Source organism: Poecile atricapillus, chromosome W, assembly GCF_030490865.1.
Source record: "Poecile atricapillus isolate bPoeAtr1 chromosome W, bPoeAtr1.hap1, whole genome shotgun sequence".
NCBI classification, from domain to species: Eukaryota; Metazoa; Chordata; class Aves; order Passeriformes; family Paridae; genus Poecile; species Poecile atricapillus.
Window position 1 is genome coordinate 41,891,940 of NC_081288.1, and position 14,028 is coordinate 41,905,967.

The 14,028-nt window shown below is 43.0% G+C and overlaps 1 protein-coding gene across 1 annotated transcript; it reads right to left on the minus strand.

Moving 5' to 3' along the window:
* Positions 1–1,224: 1,224 nt before the first annotated feature.
* LOC131592370 (cathepsin E-A-like) lies at positions 1,225–10,542 on the minus strand. Its single transcript, XM_058863840.1, has 9 exons — positions 10,451–10,542; positions 10,097–10,274; positions 7,966–8,083; positions 7,346–7,464; positions 6,695–6,894; positions 5,921–6,043; positions 4,847–4,991; positions 2,434–2,532; positions 1,225–2,341 (listed from the first exon to the last, which is right to left on the minus strand). The coding sequence occupies exons 1-9, from the start codon at positions 10,504–10,506 to the stop codon at positions 2,162–2,164; spliced, it is 1,218 nt and encodes a 405-aa protein (XP_058719823.1). The 5' UTR covers positions 10,507–10,542; the 3' UTR covers positions 1,225–2,161.
* Between the last annotated feature and the right edge of the window lie 3,486 nt (positions 10,543–14,028).

A 14,028-nucleotide genomic window follows, 5' to 3' on the forward strand; every position in this document is an offset into this window, starting at 1 on the left:
GTCAGAGCAGCAGTTTGCTCCCATCAGATGGTGTTAATCTTGCACAAGATCAGAGATATCAGAACAAAGAGAGGGCATGCTGCCTGACTTTCCACCTGTTTCTAAGATGTGTTCACACTCTGCGCTGGAATTCATAGAGGCAAGATGTCAGTGCTGGGACTGACTGGTTGGGGGGACATGTCCCAACACCCTTAAAATCTTCTGCTGTAAATAACAGATCTCTAACTCTGCTTGCAAACTCATATTTGAGAAACAGATACATATTTTATATATAATGAAAATGTACCAGAGTGTTAGGTATGATGCATAGAAAACAAAAATACCGTGCTGCTGTTAAATGAGGGATGGGGCTTTATAGATGTTTGTTTGTCTTGGTTCATGACCAAACAGATGACATTTTCTAGACAAATCAGTTAGCTCATGGTCAATCCGTCCTTCAAGAGTGGCATGATCAAGGCAAGGCTGGCCTGAAATACACAGTAACTTCACACAGCTCAGACTTGTCTGCAGAAAGAGACAGCTGGCAGCAGAGCCTCCTCTGCTAGAGGTTGAGAGCCTGGATGCCAAATGTGTAACACAATGTGGCTGCAAATAGAGAGTCATGAAAACAGGCACCAGAGAGAGGGATTATTTCATACTGAAAGTCAAGATCAGTATTTCAGAGATACCAACAGGAAAACCATTCTGTTTTTGTAATACTTACTGAGTCTTACCACTGAAAACTTACAATCTAAGGGGCTTTGATTGTGAAACAGCCAAGGCAGCACTGGACACTGCCTTTGGTCTGTGCCAGGCACATCCAGACAGACAGCAGCAGCAAGTGCCTGGGGGCCACCAACCTCTGTCCCCATGCCACCATGGGGCCAGTGTCCATCTCCCCATGGCTCTGCCCTGCTGGGGAAGTGCCCAGTACACATGACTGGGACTGCAGACATTTTTTTGCTTTAGGAAAATACAAGCAGCCCCAACACCCCAACACATGACAATTTTTTCCTCCAGGACAGAGAGCAGCCTGAATTTTCAATTGTTGTTCCACCCTCAACTCCCCTTCCTCCCAGAACTGGAACCACTGTAAAGAAGCATAAAATGTAACTGAAACACCAGTGCTAAGATTAAAGCAGATTTTGTTTGGTCATGTTTTATTCATGTGTATGGGGGCAGTATCAGCTTTAGCAATCCAAACAAATACTCCAATGGGTAGAATTTAGGTGAATCTTCTGCCAAATCACTGCAGCTACCTGTGGCTGTTTCATCTGAAACTCCTGCCACTGCTGACAAGAAGTGGCTGAGCAAGGGGCAGTAGGTGTGTAGTGCTGGTGCATGGGTCCCATAACTCATCTGAGTTGGAGGAACACTGGTATCCCTTTGCACAGGCTGTGGTCTAGGTTTTCTAGAGTGAATAGATGCTGCTCCAGCTGCTCACTCTGCTGAGAGGCAGAGGAGACAGGCAATAAAAGCAGCCTCTGACCTAAAGCATGGACATCAAATGCCCAGACCCAAAAAAAGGAAAATTATCAAGGGATAATGAATCCCAGGGAAAAAGGAGGTTTGAGAGGTGGTGTAAGGAGCAGGAAGTCATGCAAGGAACAGTAGCTGAAGTTAGTGGCCACACAGGCATCTGTCAAATTCCCTTTTATATAAGCTGGTTGAAGCAAGCTAATTTAAAGAGAATTTCCATGGCACTCAGGAAACTAAGTTGAACAAAACCCAAACCATGGGAAAATTATGATGGAAAGGAAAGCTGTAGAAATGAGGTGGAAACTAGTACACAAGAAAAAAAAAGGATAGTCAGACCAAGCAGGACTAGGATTAGTTTTCCCCACACATAGCTGCTATCTTTTCAGCCTGGCACATGTCAGCATTTTCATTCTTCCTGATCTTTTGCAAATCTGAGTGCTGAGCTGTTCTGCTGCTTTATCTGAGAGCTGCAGTGTCCATGAGTTACTCAGGAAAAACTGTTTCTCCGTTGTAAACATATAGATATTTAATCAACTATAATAAACTATATCATCTGGGACGAGGATCACTGCAAATTCCTTAAAACTTGGATGGGGACAACACAATGCCCATTTAGGTCCAAAGTTTCAGCAAAAGCTCTTCTTCACATTGTTGAAGATCATTACATTAACCTGAGCTAAGATAGAATAAATGCTATTACAGCTCAGTAGTAATCCTTCCTGTGAACAGCTTTTGCAAATCCCACTCTGTCATTCCCACGGTCAAAAATACAGTAAAATGCAGACATGAAGACATCTCCTAAAATCCAGAGCGAGCCAGTGCGAGTGGGGATGTCGAGAGACTGAAAGCCGCTCATGCAGAAGGTTTGGTCATCAATAGACTCCTGGAAGGGAAAGCAGATGTCCCTGCAGCAGCCTGCTCCATCCCCAGCTCAGGGGGTGAGGAGCAGGGAGCAGGGAAGCTGTGGATACACACCTTTATGATGTACTGCTCTGCTGTCAGCTTGTATTCGCGGTGTCCGATCGTGAAGCTTATGTGAGGCAAGCTCGACAGTCTTCTGCAGTCTACGAGAAACTGGACACAATGCACTGACTGAGATGGGATCACTTTGCTTTTCTTTAAGTATTGTTCTTTGAATTCAAGGCTTTCGGAGTAGGTAATAGTGAATTTACTACAGAGAAACAGCATCAGGCTGACTTACAGCCTAACACTACCCTCCAGCTTTCCTGTACTCAGTCAAACCAGCCCAGCAGCCCAGACCACTGCACCCTAGGGAGCCAGGGCTGATGAAAATCCTTTCAAGTCCAAAAAAAATGAGGTGAAGGGGCTCTGATATCCTCCCTGTGCAACTCAAAGGGAAAACGAAGTGTGTGAGCCCCATCAAGCCTACGTCAGCAAGGGCTGCTGAGCAGAAGTTCTCCAATGCTCTGGCCTTGACAGGCAGAGGGAGTGCTCCAGCCACAGAGGGAGCACCCGATGGGTGCAATTCACCCCAGGTCCTCTCATAATGTCATCACTCTAGGGAAAAAAAAAAGATAGTGAGGAATACATCACTTTATGCTTATACTTTGCCCTGGAGTGGGATTTAAAGAGTAGAAGGGCTAAACTCTGGCATGGTCATTAATGGTCATTAATGTCCATAAATAATATATTCAGTTACATTAACTGAGAAGATAATTTCCTGGCCTTTCTAGTTATTTCATGAAACAACTGGTGAGTGAAATGGCACTGCAGAATGCTCCAAGTCCCAGAGGAATCTTTGATGTAAACTGTAGTGTTTTAAGTCATTGTTTTAGAGGCTTCCTAGAAGGAAGAATCTGCTTTTTGTTGTTTTTCAATCTATTTTATGAAAGCATAATCCTACATCTTCTGTACACTTACCAACTGTCATACCATTAAAACAAAACAAATTATGGGATACAGAGGAAAAGGGTACAAAAAGCCAGTAAAATACTTTTTTCTAGAATACTAGAAGGGAGACATAATTATTTTACATAGCTATTACAGAATTAGTATATCCTGAACAAATCAATCCTTGCTGAAAAGAGATAAAAGTTCTGGTAAAATCTGGGATGGATACACTCACTTTTACTGGGATAAATTTGAGCCAATATGTGCAGTCTGTCTGTGATTGCTAAAAATCAGTCATAGAAAGTCTTGTTTTCAGGATGCTTTTTTTGTGAAATCTGAGATGCCCAATGAACGTTCTTAGGTCAGCACTGGTGTATATGAACCCACACAGCAATGACCCATTCCTTGTTTGTATTAGGCTAGTATAAGTACATTGGAAATGCATATTTTATCTATGTTCATTCCTCCTCTTACAAATGAAAGTGGATTAAGGATCCACTTTTGTCTTAGCGCTTTGTTCAGTGCACTGGGTACTTGCAATACTCCTAATTTTATTCCAAAAGTAGTTTTGGGTCAGGATCAAGACAAATTGAGATTAGCTCCGTTGGTTAGAACATGGTGGTGCTAATAACACCAAGGTTGTGAGTTTGATCCCTGTACATGCCATTTGCCTGAGTTGGACTTGGTGATCCTTGTGGGTCCCTTCCAATTCAGAATATTCTGTGAAACGCAAAATTAACAAAAGCCACACACAGCAGCTTTCCTTGAACACTGGAGCTGTGGCAATGTGCTGGTGACCTGTGGGAGTCAGCCAAGGGCCAGCAATAGGCACGGTAGAAATAAACTGCTCTTTCCCTGGGGGCAGGGACAGGAAGGACTGGTGAGGAGTGTCAGCAAGGGAGATGCAGGAGACAGCAGCAGGGGAGAAAGGAAAACTAGCAAAGAGTCAGAGGAGTAAGGTTCAGGAGGAAGAGCAAGAGCCAGGAAGCCTTGTCCTGTACCCTGTGACTCGTCTGTGAGGAGCCAGCATTGTGAGTGACGCTGATGTGCATCCCTCCCAGGAGCTCTGGCACAATACCAACTGCTCCACTGCAAGCCGACAGTGAGAGGTCCTGTCAGTGAAACCACTGTGGGGCTGTCATTAAAATACCATTCCCTTTCCATCTGATGCTGACACAGCTGGCCACCAGCACCAAATCCCTCCCAGCTTGAGAGAGCCAACAGCTAGAGCTGGAGACCTCCAAAAATCCTCTGAGCTTCCAAAAGAAAAGTATCTCTCGTGCAGAGTACAGATCAATTCTTCAAACAGATGTCCCCATTATTTCCTTACACACCACAACAGAAGATGAAGTGAACGTTTGGGAAGAGGGCTGAGGCAAGGCATATAGGTCAAGAGCAGCTTGGCTCAGAGCTCAGCGCTGTCCTGGAAACAAGGCTTTTGCTGGCACCTAAGAAATAATTTCTGTTATTTTCCAACTCTGCATCATATACCAGTTTCTCTTCCTCTCTAGCTGTTCCCTGGCTGTACAGTTTTTACCTCTCCAATATTTGATGGACTTGCCCCAATATATTCCTGCAATCGCCTGATTTGTGAAGAGGGGCCGGTGATAAGAGAAGTGCCTGAGTCAACGATGGCTTCGCAGCCATGGGAGCAAAATGCCACCCGGCCCTGGATCTTTATACTGCAAATTAAAAAAAAAAAAAAAAAAAAGCATCTTTAAGCAAATGGCATACACACTGTGACTAAAACACCATATTACTGCTGGCTAAAGTACCAGACTACTGACTGAAGTTAATCCCAGACAACAAGGGGCAGGACAAGAGGAAATGGCCCAAAGTTGCACCAGGGTAGATTTAGATTGGGTATTAGGAACACTTTCCTCACAGAAAGCATTGTAAAGCATTGGAACAGGCTGCCCAGGGAAGTGGTAGGGTGACCATCCTTGAAAGTCTTCAAAAGATGTGTGAATGTGGCACTTGGGGACATGGCTTAGTGATGCACTTGGTAGCGGTGCTGGGTTGACAGTTGTACTCAATGATCTTAAAGATCTTTTCCATCCCAATGATTCTGTATTTCTATGATTAAAACTATCTGCCAAGCTCTGCTAAAGACAAGAATGTCTGTGGACCCACTTTTCTACAACTCTAATCATGTGCTTCCTGATGATGAATTTGTCCTCACTCCCAGGTATGTGTTCTCATCAATTTAGGCAGTGTGCTAGAGGTGCGACAAGGGAACACTGGCTACTTTGACCAAAATTAGAAGGACAGATGAAAACAGGACCCAGAGCTGGATTCTATTCCTGGGTGCCTTAACCTCTTAACAGAACAGTCCACCAAGACTCATCTTGATCACTGGTGCATCATATTAAAACAAACTAACATGCTCTCCAAGAAACCAGCTGCCCATGTCACAGCAGATTTAGAGAACCAACAAACCCCGATCTCATCCTGGTGAACCCCTCTTTGAAGGGCACTGTGGTAAAACACTGCAGCTGAGTCCTCCTGCACCTGTGTCACCAGGTGTTTTTGTCTCTGGGGTTCACCTAGGGGGGTGAATTCCACCAGGTTTTTTAAACACATGTACATACATACATACATACATACATACTTGTTCATGTGTATTTGCCAGTAGCTTTTCTCAGTGACTGGGACCCAGTGGATTGAACCTTTGTAGCGAGAATGGTCTATTCCCCCTAGAATCAACTCACCGCCATTCTCAGTGTCATCTCCTCTGAAAGCAGAAAACAGTTTAACACAGAATGGGAGTGTGCCAGCATGCACCAATGAGATTACACTTAAAAAGCAAAAGTCAAATTACAGCCCTTTCTAAATTCAGATATGAGTGGCTAAAAGGGATTATTACTAAAGTATCACTGTAAATGGTCTAACTCAGACCCTTCAAACAACCTCTGAGAAGACTTACTGTAGACACCAAAGTAGGCATCAAGAGCAGGCTGAGCCAGTTGCTATGCTCAGCTCCGAAGAAACACTAAATAGGTGGAGTTGCAGCTAGGTCCAGATTAGGGAACAGTACTTTTCTGAAATGTGGCTATTTGGGTGTAGCATAGCACTTCTGTTCATCTGCACGGGCCAGAGGGAAACAACAGACATGGCTAGTCTGAGCTGGGAACTTTTATTTACGACCAGCTCCAACAAGAATAGATCTCTGTGAAAAAAGTCATGGTCCTCCCCAGGACATATTTTATTTTCATGCCATAATCCTCAATGTCAAATTGAAAACAAAAAAAAAAACAACACAAAGAATCAAAAAATGGGGGAAATTTCTTTCTAGGGTTGAAGCTTTATACAGATGCACAGTTGTTTCTATCAACAATTGAAATAGATTTACTTCTTTTTTAGCAGTGTAATTTTAAAGGCAGACCTTTTCAGATAGAAAGAGAAGATTGGCTCCTCTACCAGGCGTTGGTTCATGATGCTGTCAAACACAGGCAGAGCATTGCCCACTGCTAAGGAGGGGTAGCCTAAGCCCAGTACACCATCGAAGTGGGCAAGGACAAAAGTTGTTCCTGGCTCAAACACCGACTCACCAAAGTCCTGTCCCTTGATGGAGATGTTACTTATCTGTTTGGTAAAAAAAAAAAAAGGCAACAAACAACCAAGCAAAGAACAACCACAACTGAAAATAAAGAGATCACTAATAACAATATTTCTGATCCATATCAGTGGATTTATTCAATTTATAAAGCCTGGCTATCTTTGTGTGACTTGCATCAACATAGCACATGCCCATTCAGCAGGTAGGCAGCACCAATTCCATAGAATGCCTTAATTATGTGGCTGCTTCTTCATAAGCCCAGAAGATGATCCAAGAAGACAATCAGAAATGAAAAATAAAATCTGAGGCATTTGTGTTGGTAGCCCAAAGCTACCACACCTCTAAGCACTCAGCTTGGTGGGACTTCACCCTGCCCTTGCTTAAACCAGGCAAGGATTTCCAGGGCAAGGCCAGTATCTGAACTGCCCTGAAAACAGCTGATGTGGAGGCTAACACCCATTTTAGGTGGACACTCACCTGCAGTGTGTCTTTGCCAGCAATGCCCAGAAGCTGTCCTGAGCCATACTGCAGGGAGAAGGCTTCCCCTCCGTGCTCATATGAATCTGACTTGAAGGACTTAAATTTCTGGTGCACCCCTACACAAAGAAAATGACATCTCTACACTGAGGGGAGGTCCTGGCAACCCATTCACTCCCAGTGCAGAACAAGATGAGATGTCAGAGAGCCAGATTTTTGTTTCTCTCAAAAGAGAAAGTGTTGAAAAAGTACTGTAGGCACCTCAGTTCCCCTGCAGACACCCCTGTTTGTCAGTACTTGAGAGGTAATTTTGCATTTTGGAGAAAAATTAAAACAAAAATGGGCATTTCCACCTCTGTTGGTAAGTCTCCCAGGTCTATTTTCATGCCTTTTACCTCATAGTGCAGAGGGACTCTGGGCAGCTGCAGCTGGCGCTTGCCCTGGCTGCAGAGTGACATGAGGGACAGAGAAGCAAAGTGGGGAGAGCAGAGCTCCAAAGGGATGCTCCAAATCCTCCCTTTGCAGATCCCATCTGCAGGCAAGCTTCTTGGGGAAGGAGAAGTGGGCAAGGCCTCTGGACCCAAGACAAGAGAAGCATCAGGGAGAATAACATTTCTTACTGCAGGCCTCGCTGATGCAATAAGCGGAAGGGACCCAGAAGTTGGAGGAGCCGGTGTCAATCACGACGGTGAACCTCTGGGGCGGTGTCCCGACGCTCACAACCCCGTAGTACTGCGCCTGCGGGAGGAACAACCCGCTCAACCCTGGGCAGCCTCCAGCAAGATATTCCTGAGGAAGAGGCCTGACCGGGAGCATCACACAACACTCCCTCAGGGGCTTCTGCATAAACATTTAAACATAAATGCACACCACAAGAAGAGGGTCTGGTTCCACAAGTGGCTTCAAGCAGCAGGTTTTACTCCAGCTGAATGAACAACGGTGTGGCATTTTTAAAGCCTTTTAAGCAAACATTCAGTTGGTTTCTCTATGGAGTCAACAAACCCACTTGCACTGGCTTCAGAGGTGGCAAGGTCATCCTCAAGATGAAACTCTCACATGACCACACAGACTTTCAGGCTGTTCCTTACTGATGTCAATAAGAAATCAGTGTTGCAAAGTCAGCACGACGTGCCTCTGCCAGCTTCAGAGGGCTCTGACCAGTGGCACAAATACTCAGTGTGGCTTCCCTTTTTCCTTTGTAATTAGCAGCTATTAAAGCAAGTCAAAAAGTATTGTGTTGCACAAACTGTTCCTGTTGTACTGGACAAAGTTCATCCAGCAGATGAAGAAACTGCTGGCCATCCCTGGATACCAGTTGAGACTGAGATAATCTGTGAACACATGAATGCTGGAGCCAAGCGCTTATCCACATCCCGTACACAAGTGTCTAAGTGCTCCTATCTGGCCCTGGAAGAGTACTTCAGCATTAAGAGACCTATTTTTAGGAAAAGGCATTTCTGGAATTCAACCACAGATAGAAAAGCAATAGCTAGTGCCAAACTGTCTTCAGCAATACAAGTATTTGAATATGTACCTTCAAGTGCCTACTTGTTAGTTAAAACACTGATGTTTCTGACCCCAGAATATACAGTCTGAATGAGATAATCTTGAAAAGGCAAGCAAGCATGCCATTTAAGAGAATATCCAACTATACAGTAGGATTCTATTTCTTCCTGCATTAAACAAAGGGATGCTCATAAAAAAAAAAAAAAAGATAAATAAACACCAAAAAACATACAACCAGAAAACCCACATATACACTGCAATGAAACTGTTCCTGGTGCTACCTGAATATGCTGGGGAAGTGGGTTTTGCTTTGTTGTTTTGAGATTTTCATTTATCCTTCTTTGAAATAAGCTTTAAAGCAGGTTGAAATGTTTCAGTGTCCTTTGTTCTTCACATACTTATTTCTTTATGGCCCTCAAGTGTCAGTAAGTTCTTGCTGAATGAATTTGGCTTTCCCTTCGATTCCATTCCCTGTTCAGATGAAGACTTCACAACGTTTCTGCAGCTTAGTTTCCCTTGAGATATGCATGGCAGAAAAACCAAATAAAACAGAAAACACAGACCATCCAAATGGACAAAATTCAAAAACTAGGAAAGACAGCTTACAAAATCATAGATCTGCTGACTTGCCTGTCTGAGATCCAGTGAAATTAATATTTTTTCCTTTTTCAGCTTAGATGGTAAACCCTCCCAGGTCAGTCTCCAATATTTAATACATATTAAACTTCAGATGTAAAAGCAGAAAAATAAAAAACTCTACTTAAGTCTTTGTCATCACTGATTTATGACTCCACCTGAAGAAATAAATGAGATTTGGAGGATTGTTTTATAACACAGAAGCATCCAAGTGTCTGGTAAACAGAAAATGACTAAATGAAATAATCATTTATGCTATGAAAAACCCTATAGTTCACCAAGACTGATACAGGCAAACCTTCCATATTTCTTTGGGGACCCAACCGAGTCCAATACAGGTATATACAAAAATAAAACTTGTCACAGGACAACCACTGCTACTCTACACCAGCTTTCTACTCAGGTCCCATGCTATCCTAGATCTAGATATGTTTTATTTTACAGATTGCAACCTGATTTTTATGATCTAATATTTATAGGTTAAAGCAACAAGACACCACAAGCCCTATAATTTCATTGACAGACCAGATGTGAAATGTGCTGGGGAAAAAAACCTGCCTTCAGTAGAACAATGAGTCCTAATGATTGCATTACCAAAACTGTACTTACATTCATGTAATCATACAGCCTTTCTGAAGTAGTTCCTACTGATAAAGCAATATCTGCAGGGAAACAATGCAGATACCTCCGGGCAAAAACATCAGGGTGGTGATTCCTCCAAAATTCCTCTAATTCTCCCTTTTCCTTCAGCTGTTTCTTGATAGATTTGAATCGAATCAAGGGGATTCTATGCAAATAAAATAAACACACAACAAAACCTGATTGTCCTTTCTAGAACTGTCATATACTCAGTTTGGTTTTTTTTAAAGGTATCTTTTTTGAGACCTCAAGTAGCAACAAGTACAGGTCACCCCATGAAGCCAGCTGAGATGTGTGCCAGCGAAGTCAGATGTGTTTTCTTACCGTTCCAGAGCCACGATGAATGGGATGTAAACCACAGCCAACAGTGTCGCCCTCATGGCTCCAAGCAGTTCAGAGTCTAATGACACTCCTTTGCTCAGAAGTCCCTTTTTTATGGCCTATTGTCAGCTGAGGGCAGCTCGCCAGGTCAATCAATCGTAGGAGGTCAGTGCTTTGGCAGAAAACTAATTCATTTACTCTCAGACTAACCGCTGGTTTGTGCAAATAGTGGTGTCCAGTGCAGCTACTCAGGCACAGATAACCAGGGCACAGTCTAGACCAAACAGACATTTAACTAACAATCCTTAATGCCTTTTACATAGATACAATACATGGGGTGAGTTTGGCTCCTGTTAGCATGAGAAAGAGGAAGCAGTCCAAGGACTTGCTGCTTTTCAAGCCTGCTTTAGTGAGATGTTGATCAGAAGTGTTCAATGCAGAGAAAGAGGACAAACCATTTCCCTTTTGCATGGAGACATTTCAGCAAGGCTGAGCAGACATTTGGTGGGCTCGTGACAAGTCACCCCCTAAGAGCTGAAATTTAATTCCCTATTTATGGGAGAGCTCCAGTCTAAACATAAATGTGACTGCCACCCCATAAAATGGATCTTCATAGTAAAAAAAACCACAACAGTACAATACTGCAACATACAGTAAATACCAGAAATATTTTTTTCACACATTTCAGCAAGACATTTGGAAGAGCTCTCTTGGATTTATTTTCCTCCAGGTTTCCTGAGGTTAGTGGCTCCCACCCCTGCCTGACACTTGGGTTCAAGTCAAGCCTGCAGAGAAACAGTGGTGTCAAAGAAAGGCTGATTTGGCAGAGCACAGCACTCAACCCACCGGCTGCCCAGGAGGAAGCTGAGCACTGAGTCTGCAATTTATTTACAAGACTTTTTGAATCTTTCCTCTGCACAAGAAAGAACAGTAAGCAACCACTTACTGCAGCCTAGCATATATTAAAGCCAGCTTTGAATAATCAGCCATTTTTGTTCAAAAGGCTATGGTAGGATGCTGGGAAAGAAGCAACCACATTTTGTTCTTTGCAACACACCATGTATTTAAAATAAACTTCTCACTACGCAAAGGTGAACTGGAACTAAATAAATCTCACAAAAGAGAGAAGATGTGCAACAGCACAGCAAGGAGTGAATGTCAAAGAACATGGAGGAGGCGGGAGTTGTCATCTTCTGCTCCAGCAGCAATGTCAAGAAAAAGCAGCAGAAAAACCCAAACACACAGCATTTGTGAGCCGAGAAGGGGTTTAAATGCCTGTCACAGACTCTAATTAAGTACAAAGCAAACAAAAATTCCTCCTTTAAGTCACTTCCCTTGCTATGTCAGACTGATTGAGGAGGGGGGTATGAGAGCCTTAAAATCGGTAAGTTTAGAGCTCTATTTATTAGTTACCCTGGATTTTGAAATACACAGTTTTCTTTCTCCCATGTACCTCCAAAACTGTAATAGCTAAAAAACTCAGCAAAGGCTGAACCTGGTGTCATCACACAGCTGCAGGCAGAGCTTTGGATCTGAAAATCCACCAGCATCTCTATTATAATATCTTGTTTCAAAAATAGTAGACTCTCAAAAATGTATCTTTTATATTTATTTCTATTTTATTATAATATTTTTCAATTATGTATCTCTGAGTAATATTCCCCATTTCTCCTGTACTAAGAGGTTTTACACAAGTTACAGCAAACGATCCCACTCTGTCCCAGAGTCACCTGGCCACTGAGTTGCAAGAGCTGGGCACTGCAAATTGGAATGGTGAGCAAAGATGTAGCCATTTGTGAAATTCTAGAAAGCAAGGGCATTCCTCAAGGAGCCCCCTCCTGTCACCTGATGGACAGCAGAGCAGATGTCATGCCCTTGGGTAGGGCAGCGCCACTTTGACAAGAGCAAGACAATGTCTGTGCTGAGTGCTTTTATCACTTGAACTTTTCCTCAAATGCTACAAATGTTTCTGGGAAGTCGTTAATGTTCCTTTCGGAGGGCACCACAGTAACTTTGAAGACAAGAAGTGGTTTTCAAAACACCACCTGGGTCTACTGTAAGGACCGCCTTTGCCTTAGTGCCTTCACTGAGTGGCTGATTCTCAGAAAGAACATGATTGTTCATTTTATTGCAAGTGTAGTCCTTTATTAATCCACACACAAAGGTTATTCTTTCCCAAATTCTCTGATCTCACACTATGTTCCAAGCAGACATTAATTTCGCTAACAGAGGTACAAAATGCAGCAACAAAAGGTCATTGTGACCTTTTTTGATAAGCTGGAATAATGATTAAACTACAGTGGAGAGGATCCCTAAGAAATAGTTATCTGCAGCTTAAAAGTTCCATTAAGGAGAAATAATTAAAGTAGAAAAAAAAAAAACAAAACCATATCTGTATCTGCAGACTTAAGGTACTTCACAAAGTTATTTGTCTACATATGGACTGTTGAGAAAAATATGCCTAAACTATATCATTAATATATTCTTAGCTATGCTCTTATGTTGTAATGATTAGTAGGTTATCTGAAAAAAATTGTCTAAAAGACAAGGCTTTGCTGTGGATGTATATTCATTATTAATTATACCAAATGCACTTGGTTTTCCACCCATAGCCTACAGTGCCTTAAGGGGAGGGAACCCTTGCCTTCAGAAGGTGCCACAGCTGTTTAGAAATGAAAAACAAATACAACAACCTGCTGACACATTCCCCACAGTGGCCCTCTGACAGGGCACAGAGTATCAAAGCAGTGAAGAAGTGTCCAAAGGGATACGCTCATGCAGTGCAAACTGGCTTCTTGCTTCTGGGACACCATGCTCAGCACATCCCACCATCAGAGGGAACTTTCAGGCCCTCTACTCCACAGCACCACCACGGATGACTGTGACGCTGTCTTTGTTCTCCAGGCTTGATGCTTTGCCCAGCTTCTCCATCCAAAACTTACTCTATGGCACGCAGGTCTCAGCACCCACTCAGTTTTCTGTCCTGCTACAATACTGTTTCCCAGGTGCCCTCTTTATTGTACTCCTCCATACATTTCATAGCATCACTGCTGCATGGCACAGCCACCCATCTTGTGGGGAAAAGGGTCATAAACATCCTATAACCTATACCAAATTGATAGCTAAGTGCTGCTTTACATTTGAAAGCAAGTGATAGAAAGAGCTCTATATAACTAGATTTGAACAGAAATCCAGAGGCCACCTTAAGTGGTCCCTTTTCCTCAATTTTCTGTTTGCTCTGCCTTCTAGTTTTCAAGAGTGGGTAGTTTTCAGCAGTCACAGATTTTGGTAGCACAGCACCTAATACCCCGAAACCACCTGCAGATTGTTCAAAGAAAGTATTCTCCCTAAATTACTAAGTGTGGAGAATGACAGCAACGAGCTGTAGATATCAACACGAAGAGGCAGGTGCTGAAAAGGCTATTTTACCTTAAAACGCTCTGCCAGCTTTCACATCCAAAGTTCATGAGAGCCATGAGTAGAGCCATGGCCAACACCCAAGCAGGGCAATCATAGAATGGGTTGGGTTGGAAGAAATTTTAAAGATCATGTAGTTCCAACCTGCCCACTGCCCTGGGTAG